At 35.9% G+C, this 24,210-nt stretch overlaps 1 protein-coding gene across 5 annotated transcripts in view; it reads left to right on the top strand.

Annotated features, from left to right (window-relative positions):
* LOC145662718 (eukaryotic translation initiation factor 2-alpha kinase 1-like) overlaps positions 1–24,210 on the top strand; it is a 242,736-nt gene that overhangs the window by 162,057 nt on the left and 56,469 nt on the right. For 4 of the 5 annotated variants that reach the window (XM_081728576.1, XM_081728575.1, XM_081728573.1 and 1 more), the window contains one exon: positions 1,422–1,616. In XM_081728576.1, the coding sequence (XP_081584702.1) occupies positions 1,422–1,616 (195 nt within the window). Of the gene's footprint in view, positions 1–1,421; positions 1,617–14,067; positions 14,129–24,210 lie in introns of all 5 variants that reach the window. The other variant, XM_081728577.1, reaches the window with a different exon arrangement.

Here is a 24,210-nt window from a genome sequence, read left to right as displayed (position 1 = left end):
CGCGAGCCCGAGTGAGTGCGAGCTCAGTTGAGAGAAGTGAGCGCGACCTCGATTGAGCGCAAGTCCAGTTGAGACAGGTGAGCGCGAGCCCGAGCGAGCCCAGTGGAAAATGGCCACCTCTGATACCGACTGTTTACTAGTGTGAAATATATATATTATGTAGCCTTGAAATTTGGATGAAAAGAATTAATAACGATTATTCTAAAATATATTTCGAATAAATTAAAAAGGGATCAAAATGTATCGATTACAAGTAAAAAGTGCAAAGAAAGTAATATTTACAGTTAGGCCTACTTGTAATTCATTGCTGCCAATTGCAGTGGGTCATCAAAATAATGAAAACACCTGTAGCTTGCAACACGTGTTTACCGTGAGGTAAGTGAAGTGGTAATATAGAGAATCTGTGTAGCACTTGGCTGTTAGTGATATGTCAGGCAAGGTGGAGCGGATGCGTCTGCTAAAACAAGCACAGGGCGATAATGCAAAATGTAAAGCCTTTCTGAGTTTCGAAGTTGCTGAATTCCATGTGCGTTGTTGATGTTGACAGCAATCGCCGAGATTTGTCACCAAGGATTGTAGAGCGAATGTGGCAAAAGTTAGTATGGAACTTAACTAATACTGGAAAAGCATACTGTGACAATCACAGTCTGACGCAAGGTGCATAATTGGGTTGCAATTTACAAACTATTTGTTACAACGAAGTGAAGAAATGTGAAAAAAAATGGTGCTGAGAATATACAAAGCGAATTGACGAAAATTTTAAACATGTAATCCAATGAGTCATCTCTCACTGTATTCCCAACAATATGACATATGTATGGCGGATGCACAAAGAAGTTATGCTCTGAAGGTCTCCTTTCTACCGTGAAACCGGGGACGGTTCGCAATTTCTTGGTATTCTGTGGCTCTTGTGATTACTCTTACGATACTCATTATTGTCACTGATTATGTGGATATTTTACGTAACCACGGAAATTCTATGGTCTATATGTTGTTTACGGCCAATGACGCAATTTTCGAAGATGACTTCTAGAGTTGTTGAGGCATTGTTTCGTGAAAAGCGAGATGAACTCCTTTTCCTGCCCTGGAACACCTAATCCACACAACTCAACGTTATTGATCACCTGGAGCTCAAAATCAGGAGCCCAACTCCTCAGATATCCTCTTTCGTGTTTGCTGATGTAATTGAGTACTGCTTTGCATGAGAAATGGTATAGTTTCCTCTGGAAACCATTCACGATTTACGTGCCTCAATCGCACGGCAATCGAAGCTGTTCTGCAGGTTAACGATGGTTCCACTTCCGTGTTAATCATAAGTTAATTTTTTCAGGCATTTCTGTTTTTCTAAATCATATATCCTGTCAGTTTGGAGAGGTATATACATTATATTAGTCTTTTGTTTGTAATTTGTATCTTTACAGCCGTCGAATATTTTTATAAGTAAGGGCCCAAAATTCAAATTTAATGCTCAAGTAGGAGATTTCGGCCTAGCTCGATTTCTTACTGGATTTTCCTTCAACGAGGATGATTCAGGTTCATTGCAATCATCTACAAAATATGCTGGAACAACAATATATGCAGCTCCGGAGCAGAAAGAAGGAAACTATAGCTGTAAAGTAAGTGCTTGATACTTTCTTCTCATTTCAGTATTTATATGTAAATTGTGTTATCAACTTAGCGAAGAAATTATATATTTTAATTTATTATTGACTGTTTTGTTTAGTCCTATAAAACATCGGAGTATATCTTAATATAAATGCATACAGAATACTATTTCCAGAAAGAGGATCGTTCGTAGGTCAGTTCCTTCAATAAAAATTTGAAGGCAAAGTTGTTTGTGTCAGCGGCAGAAATTTGAAAATCAATTGTATTAGAGTATTCTATTGTTTATTCCGTTGAACACTAATAGAATTCTAGTGCTACCTACGTATAATCCATATACTCTCCTCCAGGACACTATGGAGCATCCGATTTGGGAAATATGTGAGGAAGATGTTGGATCTGAGTATCATTTCTTCTGGTTAGAACCTATAGATATGCTTATCAAAGCAAATGGAGTTCTTCAGTTACCAAAGCAAGTGTGGTTTTAGATTGATACCTGAGATGTGCATACACCTAAACTAAAAAGATAATCAGATGCATAAAACTGGAAAACTTACTCTTTAAATAAATTACCAAATAGAGAAGCACTTCTGTGGATTGATCTATAACAAGATATTTATGAGATAAAAGCCTCTATTCGGATCTCCGTCAACAACGTGAACTAGAAAGTTAACTTCCCGCTAAAAGATCAACTTTTTCTGTAGGAAGGCTGATATTTTTAATTTAAGGACCGGATTCTCTGTTAAGAAGAATAGTGTCTTATTCCACCTATCCCTAACATTCCTACTTAAATTTGTAGAGCATAAAATTATGTTTCCAGCAGTACAAATATTGTTAGGTTTACTTCCAGAAGTAGCCGTATAGCGAGATAAGTTTGAAGGCAAGTGCGCTTTGATTCGAATGATGATGCTCCGAATGGTACACCGAATTTCAGCTCAGTCAATAATGGTTTTGTTTCCGAGATAAAAGCTGATATTTCCAATTTTTTCCCAATATTGGAAGAACAGTTCTCACCCTTCTTCCGTGAGCTTACCTGGACTGTCCAGATCATTTCTAGTTCTCCGGTCATTTGATACGACCGTGCGTTGAAGATCACAAAATTTTGAGATAAGTAGAGGTGTCTTTTATTGCGTTAAAATCCATTTACAGTTGATATTCAAGATGATTTCGATTTTTCAACTGTAATTGTGTGCGGTATTTCTACCGGTCGTTGAAAATAATCCCTTATTTCTTTAACAAAAATATTTATCGTACCATAATAAAAAATATATGAATAATGTAAGAATATATAGTATGTAAAGATGTCTTAAGTGAGGGCAAACTCCATTTACAGGTGATACATAAGCTGATTGATAACATTGTTGTACACCTGAAAGGTATTTCTAACATCAAGAATTGGCCTGTAATTTCTCAATGGTCACTTTAATAGATGTTTTTGCAGAAACTGTAATAATTATATTTGTATGTAATTTATGTTTATTTGTCTATGTAATTTACATTTGTATGTAAATTAATTGTTTAGCTCTGAAGTACAAGCTTCATCAACTATAATCACCGTAGAAGGCTGACCTAAAATTCAGCTATCCTTTGACATTGGCAGATAGCAGCCCATAACATGTCATATTCAGTTGCAGGAGACGGAATGATCGGCAGGTAACCTGTTGTGGTGACAGGTGCATTGACAATTGATATTTGTTGATTAAATGCTGACGATCCAGGTATATTCTGCTTTTCATTCATGGTACTGTAATATATGTTCATCAACCAAATAAATTCTTTTGTATTAACTTTTACTTCACTATCTGCGGTGAAGTCTTCAGGATATGACATTACGGAAGATCTAACATCTGGTTGGAAACACCCATACACACCATTTTCCATGATTTCTTTCAGTTCAACAGAGATGGATTTCAGTACTTTGTACTGACTGGATTATTCCCACGTTTGTAACTGCGGCAGCTGGACTCCTCTGGAATGCATTTACTTGAATCCCATGAAAATTGCCTTTTCCATCCAAAGTTTTTTTTTTTTCTAGAATGTAGATATTGTTACACGCAAACTGCACAAAGCGCTTAGAAACTAGCGTTTCTGGAATAAAATTAAAATCGTTTTCTTTAAACCTCTTGGTTTGCAGTTCAGCCACGCTGGTTTCGATTCGAAGCATTTTTTCGTAGCTGACAGTATGTCCAGCAATATGAAGCAGTTGGATTAACGATTTTGATCGCGTAGCCTGATGGACGGAGATACCTAAGCCAGTATGCTTTGATGTTAGTTTTTTTCCCTTTTGATGCAGCGTACACAATATCTTGCGCAATACTTAATACAGTTGTACAGTCAACCTCAGAATCGTCTTAACCCATCAATAGCAGCTCGATAAGCATATACAAGCTATCAGGAACAACAGCTCATGCGTGTGTTTCTATGTTGTTGTAACTCTCGTGGCGGGCATTGATGCTATATCTGATCGTATTTTTGTAGCTACTGAATTTATGGTTGCGAGAAACGTCTGCTGGTTGGAAGACTGACAATATTAATAACTCTTCTTCGATATCTGCATCCTCATTAGCAGATTGCAATACTTCTGCAGGCTGAACAGCAGTATAGGATGGTATAGATGGTAAGATAAGAAGCGATTTTTTCTGGTCGAGAGGACGAACAAAACAAATTCAATTTCCATAATGACACAGCAACTTCTCTTTCAACTTGTTGGCAGCATAAGATGATCACCTAAAAGTTTTTGATATCGTTCAGTCACACTAAAAAGCGAATACACTTGGCCACATTTCAAACCTTTGTCAAGAATCACGCACAAATCCGAAAATGCTTGGTCAAGGCTGTTCTTTTTGAGGAACTTTCTGGATATGCCTTCACCTGTCTTGTCCATTTTAGCAGGCAAGATGAGTGGTATTTGGCTTCATACGCAATTAGATCTAAAGCAGATATCTGACAATGAACAGTTTGATCCTCCTTGGCAATTTCTTCAATATTACTCTCACACCTTGTTAACAGTTGGTGAAGAAATCCTCGTCAATGAATATGTTGTTGACAAAAAAAATGCACTGCTTCCAATTCACTTGGGGAACTTCACATCTGGTCTTTGGAAAAGAGTTTGAAGTTACGAGGGGACACTCACCAGAACTCGCAACAATACCTTACCTCCGCTTTTCAAGTCTTTGCAAGTTGGATTTGCTGCAAAAAGATGAATAACAAGTTTTGGAATGCCACTTGGGTCATTTCCCCTCCAAATAGTCAATATGAGAGAAAAGTCTATCAAGAACTTCATTTTCCGTCTCGTAGAGTTTTCGAGTGGAATAGACTTGTCTGATTATCATTATACTAAAAGAACTTCCTATGCTTAAGGGCGCTTCCTTCTCGCAGAACATGCAAGCATCCCAATTAGTGGAGATAGTTTGTTTCCTCTTTACCGGTAAAACAAAGACAGGTCTTCCTCAGTCATTGTTCCAATCTTCACTCAGCATCTGTAACGACACTAAACAAGAGAACAACATTAAATAAGAAGCTTAACACGGAACACATGTCCCCAAGTTGCGGGATGAATTTGGATTTAAACTGCATCGAAAATATCACTGTTTATCTCAGCGACCCCGAAAACTATGGATTTGACACTAACATCGATCATTTTCAATCATTTTTATATATCTCCCTCTCTCCCAAGTTGCACCTTCAAAGTGAAATTGTAAAAACGATCTCGGGTCAGAACTTTATCTATGTTGAAAATATGATCGAGATCGGTTGGGTGGTCAAGAGAGTTATGAAGTTACATAGTCACTTTCATTTATATATATATATATATATATGTATATATTTCTATTGTTTTGGAAAATTGCGAACTATAACCTATTTAAATTGAATCATACAGAAGGGATTCGAAGACGCACTAAACACCAGCATGAATGGTGACAAACCCTGCGTGTATTACTATACAATAAAGCTCCGTTTTGTGGCTATCGCAGCATTGGATTTAGAGAACACGCTTTTCCGGAGTTAGTTGTTAGTGATCGTAACCACCGCCCAACCATTTTCTAATACGTACTTTGATTTATTGGCGAAAAACACTACAAATATATTCAAAATAAAATCATTTTGTAATAAAAGTTCTGCCATTAAAAATAGTTTTTTTTGTTGTAATAACCCCCAAAATAAGCAAATTCGGTGAAAAAACAAAAATACAAAAGTGTTATGTAATGAAGGCCTTGCGTTACAAAGTGTGACAAGGGGAAGGGAGGGGTTTAAAAATTGGTTAAAAATAGCGTTATGTAATATGTCGACGGCCCCTAAGTCCAATAAGCTATTCCTGCATCCGTCATCTTGGTTCTCGACGTATAAAATTTAATTGCTTGAGATGATACATTTATAAAATTTACACCCTAAATGCTATATTAGATACAAATATAAATGTAACTATATTCACCACCGGATTTATACTCCATTGCCCGAGTAACTTGCCAACATGTGACTTACGAGTTTTTTACCTCTAGCGATGGAATGCATGGTCGTATCAAGTGACCGGAGATCTAGAAATGATCAGAACAGTCCGGGAAAGCTCAAGAGAGAAGGGTAAGAACTGTTCTTCCAATATTGGGAAAATCAGCTTTTATCTCGGAAACAAAACCTTTATTGACTGAACTGAAATTAGGTGGTACCATCCGGCATCACCATTCAAATCAAAGCGCACTTGTCTTCAAACTTACCTCGCTGTACGGCTACTTCTGGAAGTAAACCTAACAGTATTTGTACCGTTGGAAAGATAATTTTATGCTCTACAAATTTAATTAGGGATGTTCTTTCCGTATTACACCTCATTGGGAAAATACAGAGCAAAAAAGGAAATATTAAGGATAAAATATGTCAATTTTTAATGTTTATGTTAAATTTTCCGAAACACCGTTGGGTCTATCCAAAGCATGAATAGACAAAATCGTAAAGCACCTTACAGATAAAACCGAAAAAAAAAAATCATCAATATCTTGATTAGTTTTGTAGATATAATATTTTATTAGAAACGCTCATATTTTAGCTTCAGTAGAGGAGTTGGGGGTGTGCGGGGGGGGGGGGACTTCCGCTTGTATTAAGCGATCGGCGGTCTAGAAATGATCAGAATAGTGGACTTGATGATTTAGGACTACCGGTTGCTTTTACTCTCTCGTGTTGATTCAACTCTTTATATTTTAGAGACTTTTCCAGATTCTGCCTTCTGACTAAATATATGTTTCAAAAAATGTAAAGGGAAAAATATAATACTTAAATTGCAATATTTTACGTTTCCCATTTAGCACTACTTTGATCCCTTATTGAATATGAATCTTCTTAAAGAAAACAAATAAGATACGGTAGGCGAAACGAAACAAGTAATTGATTGATTTGTATTTACGTCTTATATCAGTATTAAGCTATAGAAGACGAGACCTGCAGTTTAAAGTGGAATCTGACCACTATAGTAAGTTCGATCGGGACCCGATGAACTAACCATACGCACTGTGGCCAGTAGAATAAGAGAAATGAAAAGAATTAAACTACGGTAGAATGTGTGACTATAATGTTGTGTTAAATATACATTATTGTAGTAGAGCTCCTTTTTGCTAGTATGTTCAAATTTCAATGCCGAATCTAAGTGTTCCTACGTAAGCGTACCTCATCAAACAGTAGCGCTAATTCTGATATATTGTTCAGAGGATGGGAGGAAAAAGCTTTAGAGTATTCAATGTCTATCTAGGAAGGATGTTGTGAGAGGAATCTAACAAAAATAATTTAAAATTTGCACTGTATAAAACTCCATTCTAAGTTAGTTTCAAGACACTTTCTTTAAAAGTAAGTAAATAAATAATAATAAATACATCACTTCGGAGTTTATTTTCTGAGTTCGGTCGTGATAGTTTCAGGAAAGATTCTTAGTTTACAACTTATAATAGACAGAGTACATGACTATTATGAAGACAGTATTCGTGCAATAATACAGCATTCTCTATTTACTCATTATTTTCTCCGTGTGAGTTACAAATTGACACACAATCATAGTCATACGTCTTGAAAATAAAATCAGAAAAATAAACACACTGTTGAACAAGACTGTGTATCAGACGTACACAGAGTTTATTTTCAAAACGTATGACTATGATTGTGTGTCAATTTGTAACTCACACGAAGAAAATAATGAGTAAATAGACTCTGTGTACGTCTGATGAGAATCTTGGCTAGAAGATCGAAACGTCACGTGTATTTTTTTTTTTTTTTTAATATTAAATAAGTGCAGTCTTGTTCAGCAGTGTGTTTATTTTTCTGAGTTAGAAATAAAAGGAAGAATTGCGAGTATAAGTTTTTTTTTCTCTCTCTCTTTACTCATTATTTTCTCCATGTGACTTACAAACGAAAGAACTATGATGTCAGATCATTTAGTTGGAAATAACTGTTATAGACAGTTTATATTCTCTATAACCAAAGGGTAAGTACTCGGTTTTCTTTTCGTGTGATTTACTGAGAACAAGACAGTAAACTGTGACGACATAGAACTTCAGTTATAATGACTGGTATAGAGAACTTGCTTTCTCTACAGTTAAACTAAATGTCTGTTTTCCTCTCATCTCACTGTTTTCTCTTTCTTCATGAACAATGAAAACAAATCTATGACGTTACATAACATTCAATTGCAAATGAGTGCTATAGAGAGTTCTATAGTCAGAGACTAAGTATCAGATTTTCTGTATTCATTGTTCTCTCTCTTTATATGATTTAAACAAAGAATACAGCGAATTAACATAAAGCATTTAGCCGAAAATGGTTGTAATAGACAATGCTTCTTTATAGTTAAAGACTAAGTATCAGGTCTCCTCTTTGTTCATTGTTCTCTCTTTATGTGATTTATACAGAAAAGGGAGCAGTAGACTTGGATGTCAGAGCTCACAGAGCATTTACTTCCCAAATGAGTGCTCTCAAGAGTTCGCCTTCTTTATACTCAGAGACCAAGTATCAAATTTTCTTTGTGCTCATTGTTCTCTGAAGAAAGAATTGAATATTTCCTAGCGACGTGGTTCTAATAATTTTTCTCGGGCTACGAGCCAGGTAAATATATTCGACTTTTGACGTTTCGAATGCAGACATTGTATTCGTCTTCGGGATCACAGAGTCAGTTTTACAAATACTACCATAATAGCGAAATGCAGCAATTTTTGGGATAGTATAATAAAAGAAGCATAGCTATCTCACGTAAAAACAACATCCTCAATAGGGACAATGAGTTTGAACTCAGTTCTCTCTGTTCTGCTCTTTTTTAGGAACAAAAAACACTTGTTCAACAAAAGCACTTCTCGTAACCACAACAACAATTAGCAGCCAGCATTTTCCTCAACCAACCCTAGGCCTCCCTTTATAGCTTCGCCTATACATAGTCACCATATATATACGAATTCCGACAATAAAGTAAAAGTAATGAAAATGATTTTTTCAGCTGATGTTGACCACCCTGCAGACTGAAACCGCCGCCAGCGTGTGACCTTGGGCCTGCTCCACTAGCACAGCACGTGGCACTCATGAAATATTATTCATTGTGCAATTAGAGGTTGAAGAGTGCGATCGTGTGTTGGACCCCCGTCACAACAATGGAAGCACGTAATATTGAGCAGCACTACGCAATCTTCTCCTGTGAGAAACTTGGTGAGACTGCCGCGGTAACATACCGAAAGCTTCAGCAGGTTTTCGAAAATGAAGTGTTATCAATGGCACAGGTGTATCGTTGGCACAAAATGTTTGCGGAAGACAGAACAAAAATCGAAGATGAACATCGCAGTGGGAGACCCACAACAACACGAACGGAAGATAACACAGCAGGGTGAGAGAACTTGTGCGAGCGGTTAGACGATCAACCGTGAAAATGATTGCGAATGAACTGAACAAGAATTGAGAAACAGTGCGTCTGATATTAACTGAAAATTTGGGAATGCGAAAAGTGTGTGCCAAACTGGTTCCGAAAAATCTCACACAGCAACAAAAAGATGACCGGAGGACTGTGGCGGCTGATTTGTTGGACCAAATGGAATCCAACCCGGATTTACTGAACAGAATTATCACTGGTGATGAAAGTTGGTGTTTTCAATATGACCCCGAAACGAAACGTATGACCCCAAACACCGTATGTACTTTATGAATGACGATACTACCAAATTGAATTTAGATGCTCGTTTCTGACGCAATTTTAGACTAATTTAATGTGTTACACTTCTTTTTTCCAGTTCCCACAAAGTGACCTTTTGTGGTGGACAATACAGTACGTACTTTATGAATGTTGATACGACCAAATTGATTTCAGATTCTCATTTCTGAGATAATTGTTGCCTTAATTAATGTGTCATATGTACCCCTATTCTCATATCCCAATAAATATACTTTGTGGAAAATACCGTATAAACTTTATGAATCACAATGCGACCAACTTGGTTTCTTAGGGATGAGTCCGAAGTTGAACCTTGAATCTGGGGATAACCTATATATTTCCTGAAAGGGTTTGTCGTGCAAGTTCCAAAACAGATTTCAATTCCTTGTCCGGAAGTGACCCTATCCCTTAAGGGTTGGAAATATATAGAACAACTTAACCTATATGTCCCATATCAAACTGTTCCGCATTTTGTTTTATTACCTTGATGCATGATATAAGATATAATTGGGTAGTGCATATTATATTCTTCTAGTCATGCGGAGCACTTCGATATATAAGACATATAAATCAAGTTGTTCTGTATATTTCCAACCCTGAAGGGGTAGGGTCACTTTCGTGCAAGGAATTGAAACCTGTTTCGGAACTTGCTCGACCAATTCTTTCAGGAAATATATAGGTTATCCCCAGATTCAAGGTTCAACTTAGGACTCATCCCTGGTTAGACAATTCTAGCATAAAATAATGTTACACATACCCAGAGGCGATTTGCAGGTATTCGCAAATTCGCATGCGTAGACTCCCTTATGAAAAAAACAGGCACATGTACAGGCGCATGTAACACAGGCCCTTTATCCACCTGTGGGACAGGCACATGTGCAGGTGCCTGAAAATGACCCCAGTTTAAACGCCCTACACATGCATGTTGAGCAAACATGTACAGGGCATGAACGGCAGGGATGTAATGGGGCGTATACCCACCTAAAATTTTTATAGTCCACCGTATACTCACTTTACATTTACGAAAGAATGAGCTTATATTGGAGTGCGTATACGCCAAGTAGTCTTGCGTATACACTATACTTTTCAAAACGATCGAGCGTATACCTACCAAAAAATCTAGCATTACACCACTGATGAACGGTATTATTGCACATGTGTTTGTACGGTAGATACCCTAATAGATCTACCATAAAAACGTATGTAAATCGCCTGTCAACGAAGAAGACGTGCAAGTACAGCCGCTGTACCAGTATAGAACATGTGATGTACGTGTCATGTATAATGTCTGTAACATGCATTCTGAACACAAGTTATATGCGTGTATGATAAATAGCTTTTACCTGGTACATGTGAAAAGTACTTGCGAAATATGCATATCAGATGTAAGAACCGCATGTAATGTATATATATACATGTAAAAACCATACATATGACATGCATGTTGCGGGGAAAACATCCGCTGCTTGCATGTAACAGGTGGAGAACATGGAAAAATCATACAGGTGACATGCATGTTACAGGTGGAGAATTTATAAAAATTGTACATGTGACAGGTACATGCCACATGCATGTTATGGGTGTGGAAAACATCTGCTGCTTGTATGTAGCAGATGTAAAACATGTATAGTAACATGCAAGAAACATGTGTTCTGTTAATTATTCGCCATTTTGCAAACTGTTATCACCCTGCCACCTGGTGAGTCATAACGGAACCTGCAATGACATAAACAAAACTTTATAGTATGCTCTTTCGATTGGTTATTAGTACAAATAGGTGGACATTAAATATGTGAAGTTATAAGACTTTAAAACCTGATGAATCATTTGTAATAACCCTGTATATATATATATATATATATATATATATATATATATATATATATATATATATATATGTATGTATGTATGTATGTATGTATGTGTGTGTGTGTGTGTTTTGCCTGGGTGCCAGACGTATAGACCAAAAGTAATCAAATTTTGGCCACGAGTACCTTGGTCCAGGCCCGAGACCAAGAAAGCTTTTCTTTTCTTTTTCAAATTCGAACTAGGGGACCAGCGATTTAGCAAGACGTAAAAAGTCTAAAATGACCGATATTAGTGTCACACAGGGGCGGCAGGGAGGAACTATTGAGTTACATAGATTTTATCAATAGAATAGTAGTAAGTCAGCAAAAAACGCGAAATTTTAGTTATATCAAGGGGTCTTGCCCCCCCCCCCCCTTCCCTGCCAAACCAAATCTGAAATGACGCTCCTGGTGTCACATCCATAGTTCTCGGGGTCGATGAGATCAATGGTGAAATTTACGGGAATCAGCATCCAAAAAAATAGGTTTGTTTTCTTCTCTTCATCCTGTATTCAACCGAAGGTGTAGAAATCAAATTAATTACAGCGACAGATTTGTTTTCGGAAATTGATTCAACATCTGAAGAAAATATACTATCTCCAAACGTATCTATAAACACCGGAAATTGTAAAAGTTTGCTACTTCTGGTTTCGATATAAATCTATAGAGCAAAAATGGTAACAGATAGCTGTACATGACCTTTTAATATCAATTTATTGTTCCAACAGTAAGTCTCATCTCTGACCTTATCCATCTATTGAAATCGAAAAGCGTACACGATTTCCGATGTGAATATTGAATTTGCATATTTTGGAAGTCTACATGAGTTTCACACTTTGAAATGAAACTCACTTGTTACTATCATAAATCTTAAACCTGCATGTATGTAACTGAAGAGGTATTTCTCATTGGTAGAATGTTAGCTAGGCATTCAGAAGGTTCTAGTATCGATTCTAGCGTGCGGACGCCCTGGCTGCAGTTCCCCAGTTACACCAGGTGAATACAGGAATGGTAGGCTACTTTACAACACAGGGCCTGATCACTGCCGTGCCAGTTACGTCCCCCTCCCCTATCCGGATTTGTAACTTAGGGTCGAAGATCACGAAATAATTTATGTCAAGTGCATGCTTCTTACAAGTTTACGTTTATTTGTACAGGTGCTGTATATTGCATGTTTTTAATTTCTGACTTTTGCATGCTAGTGTACATATTATCGTATCCTTTTATCCATCTGCATGTACTTTCCAGGTGTTTTACATGTACATGGTAAGTACCTGGGCATACGGGGGAAATCTTGCATTTCCCATGCATGTGGCATGCAGTTTCCGATACATAGTGATTTACTTGTCTTATATTCCCTGTACATGTATGCTTTATCTACGTCTGCTAGGTACAATACATGCACCTGTGACATTCATTTTCCGTGGATGCATGTTCCTTACCTGTTTTCATTTATATGTACAGATATTGTACATTCCATGTTTTTCACTCCTAACTTACGCATGTAAACATGTAATTTACATTGCATTTTTTCTATCGTTCTGCAGGTACTTTGCATGTGTTTTACATGTGCATGTTAAGTACATGGGCATAAGAGGAAAACTAACATTTCCCATGGATGTGACTGATAGATTACAGGCACATGCCATCAATTTGAATCATGTTTTTGAACATACCTATTGCGTTTGTATGTCCCTTGGTGTATGTACATTACATGTCTCCTTGATATGTACAGATACTTTTCATTGCATGTTTGAAAACTTCTGACATTGAACGCCATCTACACATGTATCACATGTTTATGGCCACAGGTAGATTCACCTGTCAGTGGGAAACTAACATGCTTTTTGCAGCTACAGGCGCCTGTATAGTATCTGTTAAAGTCACATGTACCTGTACATGCACAGAACATTGCCTGGAATTTGTCACATTTTCATATGGGCTTACATTAATTTAATCTATTTGTTTTTATTATTTAGAGAAATATTAATTTTAAAATAAGTTTCATAGAATTTGAAAATGTAATTCACTGAAATACAATAATTCTGGTAGTAGACATAGGCAATTATATGAAACACGTGCTTTTCATTTGAAAAAAGAAAATAGAAATAAACAAATAAAAATGTCAGTTAAATGAATTTTTGTATTTATTATGAAATGAAGGATGATAGTACATTGTCATATCTATATTCGTCAATAGCACATACAATTGGCTTACTTCCGTCTATTTTTAGCCAAATGGTAAAACTTAGTTAATTAGTGTAATAGAAGTTGAAAATAATAGATTATGTACGCTGTTTCGTTGTAAACAAATTATTTGTTATTTTATATTTCTCAAAAAAATTTCTTATTTATTTATCGATTTTTTGTTACTTTTCTTACTTTATTGTTGCACAGTGAATAACCATAAAAGTATAGTGTTATAAGAGAAGTATGTTCGTTTTCTTTTTTCAGACTTTTAATGATGATATTTTTAATGTAGAGAATAGGTTATTCAATTTCTCTCCAAGTAATGGTAAGTACCTGAGATAAACTGAATGTATGAGCATGAAATAGTAGTTATCAGCAACTGGTGATTTGTAGAGTAGTAACCAGTGTTCTAGTTGACGTTTGTTATACTGTTATAGTGGAAAATTGTTTTCAGTAATTCAATGTGAACTTTTTTTAAAATTGTATTTAGCACGCTACGTAGTGAAATGCTAGTTTAACATTTAAAGTTAAAAAGCGCAATGTATAATGTAAATAACTGCAGATCGTAGTCTGATAGTGAGAAAGTAGGCAGTTTTTGTAGCACACAGTTCGTTTAAAAGTTGTTGAAGTAATTAACTGTCAGTTACGTATGTTTGCTATGGATTTTTCTATATCAATAGGAATTTAACAAAATAATTATTCAACATACCGTATTAATATAATTTACAACTTATGTGCCTTTTCGGCATAAATGCTCGCGTTCATATATTGTTCTGTTCAGGATGACTAGTCTTGTGTTGACAAGATTGTTAATCTACTAGTATACGTTGGGCCTTCATGGTGTTGTAGCTTGACAAGTTAGAAATCTTCCTTTGCACCCGGACCGTGGAGGAGAGTGTATTTTCTCCCTATGTGGAGTATGTAAGTACTAGTAGTCACTGTTGGCAATAGTAAATAGAATGGAATGACAAAGAAATAATTCGTGTAATTTAAAATACAATCGGAAGAAAGAAAAACCCGGAGGAAACAGAAATGCTAAACAATTTTCTTCGGTATATTATCCGTGCTTACGGATCCAAACTTGGTTGGCAGCCAACTGCCATATCACTTGCGTTGTTTACAGGCCGCACTCGTGACCTCGAGCGGAAAGAAGCACAGTATAGTATTTAACAAAGCACAGTAATAATAAAAGGTCAGACCGGTGTACTTAACTTTGTACTTCTTAAATTAAATAATGTCGTGTTTCAGGTATTACTGAAATATTTATGTAACACACACACACACACACACACACATATATATATATATATGACACTGTTCGAAGAAAAAAACTTGGTCTGGGTGGTCTGAGAGAGAAGAATCCCTTCTAGATTTCTTGCAGAGAAACGACTTATACCAATCATATTATTTGGTTGTTGATTGAACATTGATATATGAAATATAAACAAAATCGTTAAAGCCATGTTTGAGAACATCGTAATTTTTTTTTTATTTTTACCCTTCAACAAAGGTTTTATCTTGGGGGCAGGAACAAAATTCAAAACCCTCCTGAAGAATGTTGTAGAAATCCCAAGTTTAAATTTGGCACTGTCATCTCTGGTGCGATCGGTCCCTGATTCAATCCTAGGTCATGTCACTGTGCTAGAAAACATCATGACCGTGGGTTTGTTTGGGGGTCTCCCATTCCTTTCATAATCATTCACTTCCATTTATCTTTCATCTTTAGTGTACAGGGTAGCAGAAACACTGGTTTCTAAATAACTTTTGGAGGCAATCAGATACGGGCGCCTGTGCTGATTTTTTTTTTTTTTTTTTTTTAAATGCCGCCTGTATCGAATCGGTAACTTCCAGGTTTAGAGCCAGTGGCGTATTTACGATTTGTTTCGGGAGGGGCTTTGCTAACTTTCGGGGGGGGGGGCTTTGCCTGGAAATGTGAAAATTCTGCAAGATATTTCATTTAATTTACTATACTAAGTAAGATTTCGGGGGGGGCTTAAGCCCGGAAGCCACCCCCTAAATACGCCACTGTTTAGAGCCGTAAGAAAACAGGAGGCATTTTTCTTTTCAGCGAAGGACTATTGTTGCCGCATTCGCAAAACAAGTTTAAAAGTTTAAATGAAGGAATTGTACATGGTGAAGTCAAGTTTCCTTGTGCAGGTTTAACTTCGGACCAGTGGCAGCTCTTGAGGGAAGTCAGATTCGCATTTTCGTCCTTGTTCCAAGAATTCCACAGGAATCACACCCTTTTGGTTCCAAAACGCGGTTGCCATGATTTTGTGAACTGATGGTGTTTGTTCGAATTTCTTCGCTAAAAAAAAAAAAAAAAAAAAAAAAAAAAGGGGCATCTGTTGTATTGCTACTTCTTCAACTCCCCAGTGGCGTACGATATCCAGGTTTCATTCCCCGTCACTATGTATGAAATGAGGTCATCCTTTTCAGTGGGCCAAAATACCACGTGCAGTTGTCATTGTTTGCTCTTTCAGACCGGCAGCATTTTTGGTACCCATTTTGTACACAGTGCATCATTATCCAGCTTGTCAGTAACAATTCGATGTAGTATTTTTGCAGACACTTCTGGAAAATCTTCGCCGAGTTCGTAAGTTATTGTGAATCGGCGATTGGGTCACACTTTGTCGTTAATGCGTTGCACCAGATCGTCCGTCTCAACACTGGGCTTTCCTTACGCACATTGTTATGAAGAATTGAACGCACTTCGCAAAACTCTCTATACCGCTGCCTGACCTTCCCTTCACTCATTACTGTCGGTCCGTAAGGCACACAATTCCCGATGAATATCAGCTGCATTCTATCCTTTGGCAGATTGATGTGGCAGATCTCACTTTACGTTTGGCGGGATTTTGTATTACGATAGCCATTTCACCTTACTGCTACTCGCACGTACGCAACTCCACTCGGACAATTCTATCTCTGTTACAAGCACAGTATACCAGGGCATGCTTAACTTCGTCAGTATTGCCAACTCCGTATAAAAAAAAATATGGTCCCTTTTTGGATTCGCCTCCTAGTTGGTTTTTTACTTTATATATAGGCCTCGGAATTTGTAAATTCTGACCTGGAAAAGTCAGGGAATACCTGTTTGCTAAATAAGTAGGATCATCCTATTTGTACCTTATTTGTACAAAACTTAAGGATATCGTTACGTGTACAAATGTGGATTCTACGATGCAAATAAGTACGAGTTCGAGAACGAAACAAAGTAGTTCATAGCGATTCGTAATAAAAAATAATACCTAGTATTATAAAAACAAAATTATTGTGGTGAATTCAAAATGTAATGACATACATCAAGGCTCACTGCTGCTAAAGACGTAAGAGTATTACGTATGTTCCCAGGCAGTGAGATTGTTGGGAAAATGCAACTTTAACGTGACAAAATAAACATATACAGTAATTTATGAGTTATCACCATACTATAGAAGTGAATTAAGTTATTGAAGGAGATATAAATGTGCGATTCTGTGGTTCCGTAAAATAACAAGTGTACACGCATTATTTGATATGGGTATTTTTAGGGAATCTACATCTTCTGACATTTTAATTGCTTTCAAAGAGACGCTTTTACCCTTCAACTTAAAAAGTATCACTCAAATTTCAATAGATGGCTCTAATATAAGCTTTATATTTCAACGTACTTCAAGTCAGATATCAAGGCATCGCCAAATGATCCTATAATACTTGATATATAAAGGTGTGCGTAACTTACTTTGCGTGGAGCATTTAAATTTTCAATTGAGGTAACGAACTAGAGAATCATTGAATTCTAAAAGCTTTGCATGACTCTTTAAGCATGTTCCAGCACGCCGTGCCGAGTACACTGGTATAGAGGGTCAGAAAATTTTCCAGTGATGTTTTGTTCTATGTTGGCTTGAAGATAGTAGTGTTACCTAGTGTGTTTATCCTTATATTCTGTTGTATATTCAGCGTGTCAGGAAAGATAATGAAATTGCGAGTTCTTCGAACTAAGAGTTCTACAAAAGAAAATGCGAGGACATAGAAGAATTAGAAAGAATTGGTAAATATGAGGAAATGTACAAGGAAGTGAAATCTATGGAATTTCAGAGGAAACAAGGGGATATTACGATGGCAGTAGAAAATAAGAATGGGAAGGTAGTCAGCGAGAGAAGTAAAGTCATAGGAAAGTGAAAAGAGTATGTTGAAGACTTATATGCGAGTAGGGATAGACCATGTAGCCTAAATGATGAAGTAGAAAAAAAATACGCGAGGAAGATAAAGGGCTTAGGATTCTTCGGGATGAGTTTTAAAAGACTGTGTCCGAGATTAGGAATGGAAAGGCAACCGGGATAAATAATGTACCAATCGAATTCATTGAAAATATAGGAGACAAGGGCAAGAAAGAATTGTTCCGACTCTGCAATGAAATATATGAAACAGGAGAGTGGCCAAAAGACTTTCTGAAGACGACCATGATACCAATGGCTAAGAAATCAAACCCAAAAGGATGTGAGAATTATAGAACTATTAGTCTCATATCTCATGTAGCTAAAATTCTGCTCCGAATACTGAAGAGAAGGTTATATGGAAGAACAAATGAAAAAGTTGTGGAGGAATAGTTTTGGTTCAGGACAGGTAAGAACACAAGAGATGGAATTAGATTATTAAGAGTAATCGGTGAAAGGTTCACAGAAAAGGAAAAGAGGTGTATGTGGTATTTATTGATCTAGGAAAGGCTTTTGACGGCGTAAATTGGATATTGTTGTTGGAAGTTTTAAAGAAGGTTGGGTTGGAATGGAAAGATCGAAGACATATAAGAAACTTATATATGAACCAACGAACAGTAGAATAAGGGAGGAAATGACAGAGGAGAGTGCAGTTTGAAGAGGAGTTCGACAGGGATGCTGTCTCTCGCCTATATTATTTAATATATATCTAGAAGAGATAGTGAAAAAGAGCCTACATGATGAAGACGGCATTTCGGTACGAGGTAGAATGATTAGATGTATAAGATTTGCAGACGATATGACGCATATTACAGAATCTCGAAGGAAAATCAATAGGATGATAGAAAACTTGAGAAAGGGCTTTGAGGAATATGGGTTCAAAATAAATGTTAGAAAGACAAAAACCATGGTGATTGGAACGAAGTGGTCTGTGTTAAATATAAAAGTGGGAGGGGAGAAAATAGAACAAGTGAATTGTTTTCGATATCTGGGTAGTATTCGTAGACATGAAGTGCAAACGTGAAATAAAAGCAAGGATAGGAATGACGAAAGAAGCCTTTAGGAGGAAGAAACGTCTACAGGGTGAATTTTTTAAAAACTCACGGATTTCATTTGGCTCTAGAATTTCTAACTGAAGTCCGATTTGTATGCTATTTATAGCGAATGATCAAGGAAGGATGGAGATTTATCGATGACGCTTTAAGAAAAACAGCAAATTTTCGCCAGTGTACCTTACAATAAGAATGAGGTTTTGGATTTTTTAAGCGAAACTGCAGAAAAGTAATTAAGTGTTGATAATAAAAATTAAGTGTTAGCGTTAACGCCCATAAATCACATTTTGAATAGCTATAGCCGGTTTCTTGCCACAAACGACGGAGAGATTTCTTGGGTGACCTAAGGAATCGAAAAGTGACATATTTCACAACACTCGCCTGCGGAATCCGATGCTTCCCTGTCTCACTCAGAACCGATCCTGTTTCTCCCAATTTATTCACTAGCGACCACATTATGTTCCTGTCTGGGGAAGAATGTGAGGCACATTTGTTTCTGAATGCCTTTTCCATAGCAACAACAGATTCCGTTCTCCAAAGTTTTAACAATAAACTTATGTTATTCCAAAGGTACACTATTTTCACTGCGCTGATTATACTCACACAGTAGCACAGAATTATACAGCACAATTCATTGTACAGCACAATTCCCAATACAGCCGGTCCAGTTTCCTGTTTCTTATTGACCTTGGCAAGGTGCTATCTAACGAAGAAAACTCAAATCTCCACACCACACTGCACTTCATTCCAATTGTAAGGTACACTGGAGAAAATTTGCTGTTTTTCTTGAGGCGTAATCGATATTACCCCGGATGAATTTAAACCAGTAAACATAGTCCCACAAATCTCCCATCCTTCCTTGATGATTTGCCATAAACAGCATGAAAATCGGACTTCAGTTAGAAATTCTAGACCCAAATGAAATCCGTGAGTTTTAAAAGAATCACCCTTATTTTGGGACCTTGAAGAAAGAGTTGAGAAAACGACTTATGAAATGCTTCGTGTGTAGTGCTGTACTGTATGTTGCGGAAACATGGACTTACGTAAAAGTGACGAAAAACGACTGGAATCCTTCGAAATGTGCATATAGAGAAGAATGGAAAGAATTAATTGGATCGAGCGAAAAACGAATGAGAGGGTGTTAGAAATGGTGAGGAAGAAAAGAACACTTTTAGATATTATTGAGAAGAGGAAGGGGGACTGGTTGGGACATTGGCTGGGAAGAAATTGTATAATGAAGGACGTGCTAGAGGGTATGGTGGCAGGAAAGAGAGGGAGAGAGCGAAGGAGGCTACAATTGATGGACGATATGAAAACAGAAAGATCATACGTAAAGAGGAAAAGGTTAGCGGAAGACCGTGGAGCATGGAAGCGTGGAAGCTTCTCAGCTGCGGCAAGTGACCTGCCAAAAAGGGCAGAATACCTATGATAATGATGACGAGCTGTAAAATAGTTTCACGTATGTTAGAAGAAGATATAATGCTTATTCCTAAAATTATACTTTTTAAAACACTTGCTTTCCTTACTGAATAACAGGCAGACTTTCTCCTCAGTCCCTTTCTTTACAACACTTTATCGAACGTGATAAAAAAGTGTGATACAAAAATTGTTAGTAAAATCACAAGTTTTTAGCTCTTCGAGTTCATGTATACGAATTCATGTGTAAAATAAAGAAAATATTCTTGTAAAAAAAAGTTGACATTGGTTTTGTTACACATGGTGGCTTTAAGACATTGTCAATCAATAACCAACATGGATATTTTGAATTTTCGCCGAAATTGCAGGAAGTGTCCACAAAAGTTTGTTCTTAATCTTCGGGAGAAGTCAGCTTTAAATTATAAATTGACTAGAGCTCTTTCTTGTTTGGATGTTAATGTTTCTGCAGGGTCTGATGTTAGAATGAATCGCGTAAAGACTCTTTTAGCAGAACTAATTGAAAATGATTGTTAAATGCCAATGGAGCAGATAGGGTTCAAAGAGTTTTGTTCGAATCCAAATTGTAAAAAAAATTACGAGTCAGTATATTAGAATTGTAGTGTTCGGATGATTTTGGCTTAAAAATTTGGATACTCGAGAGTAAAATGATTTTAAGAAGTTAAAATGGTTTTGATTTTCTCACACATGAAAATTGAAATCTAGAAAGAGGATTTTTCAATCAATGTCTAATGTGTAGTAGATCTTTAAAAAGAACAAACTGTAGTAGCAGTCAGACTTGTGTATGATTCAGTAGCTTCTTCGGGTGTTCTTTAAAAACTATCCATAATGAAATCCATGATCCGCTATGCACGAAATTCTTGTACTCGTTTTGCAGAAGCAACAAATCAGTGACAAGAGAAAGAAGAAAAGAAACAAAAAGAAACTGAGGACAAGAAAGTAAAAGTAATTTGGAATAAATTTGAAGTTAAAAGAAGGCTATAGTAGAAGATATGCGCACTATTGATAAGGAAGTAAAGCATTTGGACAAGTGAAATGAATTACATACTACTACTGATTTTTTCTAAAGATATATATATTTAATCTAACGCAGCCAATTTTATGTACATACATCCACTCTTTTTCGATGAACGTCCCTTTTTCATTTCGTATGTGGCGAAACTTTCATCATGTGACTAAAGTTACAGATTCAAGTTTCAGGGAATTTATATTAAGTAAGTGTTATGTAATTTCTTTGAAAAAATCTGAAAACTGGGAAAAATCAGGAATTCTGTCCCATAATTTTTGCTGCCACCCGTTCATTCTCAGCGGCTGAACTTTGAGCTTACGATATAAAAATACAAATTTCATTCTTCATATAACTTGTTTATTGTGCTTTTAAGATTAATTAAAATTTCAAAGCTCATTGACTTTATTCATTTGTGTCTCCATTTGTAGATTACATACTTCTCAGCGTAGCAACTAGTCAACAGATTTACCGAGCATAATACGTAATTAAAAAAATCTATAATTTTGATAATCAGGATGAGTAGCGACCTCGAGTTTGTTTGCATAGTAGTAGTTTGAGATCTACAGTTGAGAAAAAAAAGTAAAGTAGACTTATTCATTTAGATCTCAAGATAAAAACATAATAATAGTTCATTACTAGTGTCCACCACAAGCCTACAGCTGGTACACAGTACATACATTATAAATGTACTTATTCTGCATATACCAGAGCAAATGTTTGGGAAAAACTTCGACTTAGCTCTCTAAAACAGATTTACAAATAGAGACTGACCATTTATTGTAGCCAGGTAGTATAAATGGGTATCCAGTCACATTATTAATTAATTGGTATAACTACGTTAAAAGAGATTTACTTTCCGATAGATCTGAAACCGACACAAAAGATAAAAAATGGGTAGGATTGCCTATTTTTCCCAGATTGACAACTGCATTGAATAAGATCTATAAGCAATACCATTTCCGTACAACTTTGAAACCTCACAAAGCCTTAGAAAAGAACATTACCCTATTTCAGAGTTATTACATGTAACCCAATGAAAAATCGGGTATTTACGAAATAAAATGCAGTTGCCATGAGAGTTACATAGACAAAACCAAAAGAAATCTGAAGGTTCGTGTCAAGGAGAATATTAGGGATTTAAAAGCGGAAAACCCAGTATAAGGTTTGTTGGAACACCTAAGAGAAACTCAACACAAGGTAGAAAATTCAAAACTTTTATTGGGAACCATAAATGAAGTAGAGAAACTCGTATTTGAAAATATATTTATTGTTTAATAATAATAATAATAATAATAATAAAACGACGAGCGATGGTTAAATGATGAATTGGAAACAGTAGCTACAAAATTCGCATAACATTGGCATAACAACAGCACAAACAGCACGAACTGGCAAACTTTCACTAAAGAAGAAAAGAAAAGAAAGAAAAGAGTGCACAAGTCGATTTCGTCATATTGCAGTTTATATCATCATCATTTGATGTGTGATCGTTGAACCCGATAAAGTGAATTTCAGTACTGCTCTTTCCTTGGCAACTCTGTTCCATTTTATTCCTTGATTTTTATATTTTTCTTCTTCCTGCTTTTATTCTCCGTGATCTAGACTCTAGAGGAGAGTCGAAAATTCGGAAGTACAAATAATATTCAAGAATTACAAAAATATGTAAGTGGAATAATAGTTAAAATTCTTGAGGTGGTTTGACGTTATTACGCATTTATGTTTTGTAGAAAGATTCATTTTGTAGGACGTTTGTGACCTACCTTTAGTTTATGTATCTATCTAGAGTACTGGACTAACGAAAAGGTGGAACATTTATGAAGAAAAAAAAATGAAAGGAAGAAAATAAAAATAAAAAGCAGAAAATATAAACTTCTATAAATATTAATGGACTTAAAGCAAGCACTAAAAGATAGAAAATAATACAAGCGCTAAAAAGCTAATAATAATAATAATAATAATAATGAAGCGCTTGAAAGCATCATATAATGTATTATTATTGTCTGTATTTTTTTAAAAGTCCTGCGAAGGCAAACATATTAATGCCTCATAAAATTACCATCGAACTGATTTTATATTAGGAATTAATTTCTTTGACTTGGCAAGATTCCAAATTTTTTTATGGATAATAGTAATGAATTATTATTTGTTTGTAAGCTTTATATTATTATAATTATTTTCTGCTTTTTAGCACTTTTATTATTTCCGGTCATTTAATACTTCTTTCTTTAAGTCTGTCCATATTGTTTTTTTAAAGTTTTTATTTCTATCTTCTTTTCAATTTTGTTTATGATTTTTATTCATGTGATGAAGATTCTTTTGTACTAACTTTTGTTTACAAAAAATATCATTAATTCGGTAATAAATAAGCTTCCTAGCGATTTGTTTCTATTGTAAATCAGAAAGTAAAACATACATTTCGTATAAGTTTGCGTGTTTCTTTACATCTTTGATCATCTTTTTCCTTTACATCTATCAAGGAAATGGCCGTAATGGAGAAATTGTAAGTTCATAATATTTCATGGTACATTCTTTATCTTCTGCTATGTGTTTAAAATCGAAGACTATTCTGTTACGAACAATCTGTTAGAGTCTGTGCACATCCTTTGAAATTTCATGTATAATATAAATTCTCATCAAGCTTTAAAAAAAAAAAAAAAAAAAAAAACCTTTGTCATATCATTCTTCTTATAAATTAGAAAATTAAACAGCTGTT

This window comes from Thermobia domestica, chromosome 10, assembly GCF_964235325.1.
Source record: "Thermobia domestica chromosome 10, izTheDome1.hap1.1, whole genome shotgun sequence".
NCBI classification, from domain to species: Eukaryota; Metazoa; Arthropoda; class Insecta; order Zygentoma; family Lepismatidae; genus Thermobia; species Thermobia domestica.
Note: the sequence above shows the minus strand (reverse complement) of the source record. Positions and strands in the feature narration are given on the sequence as shown.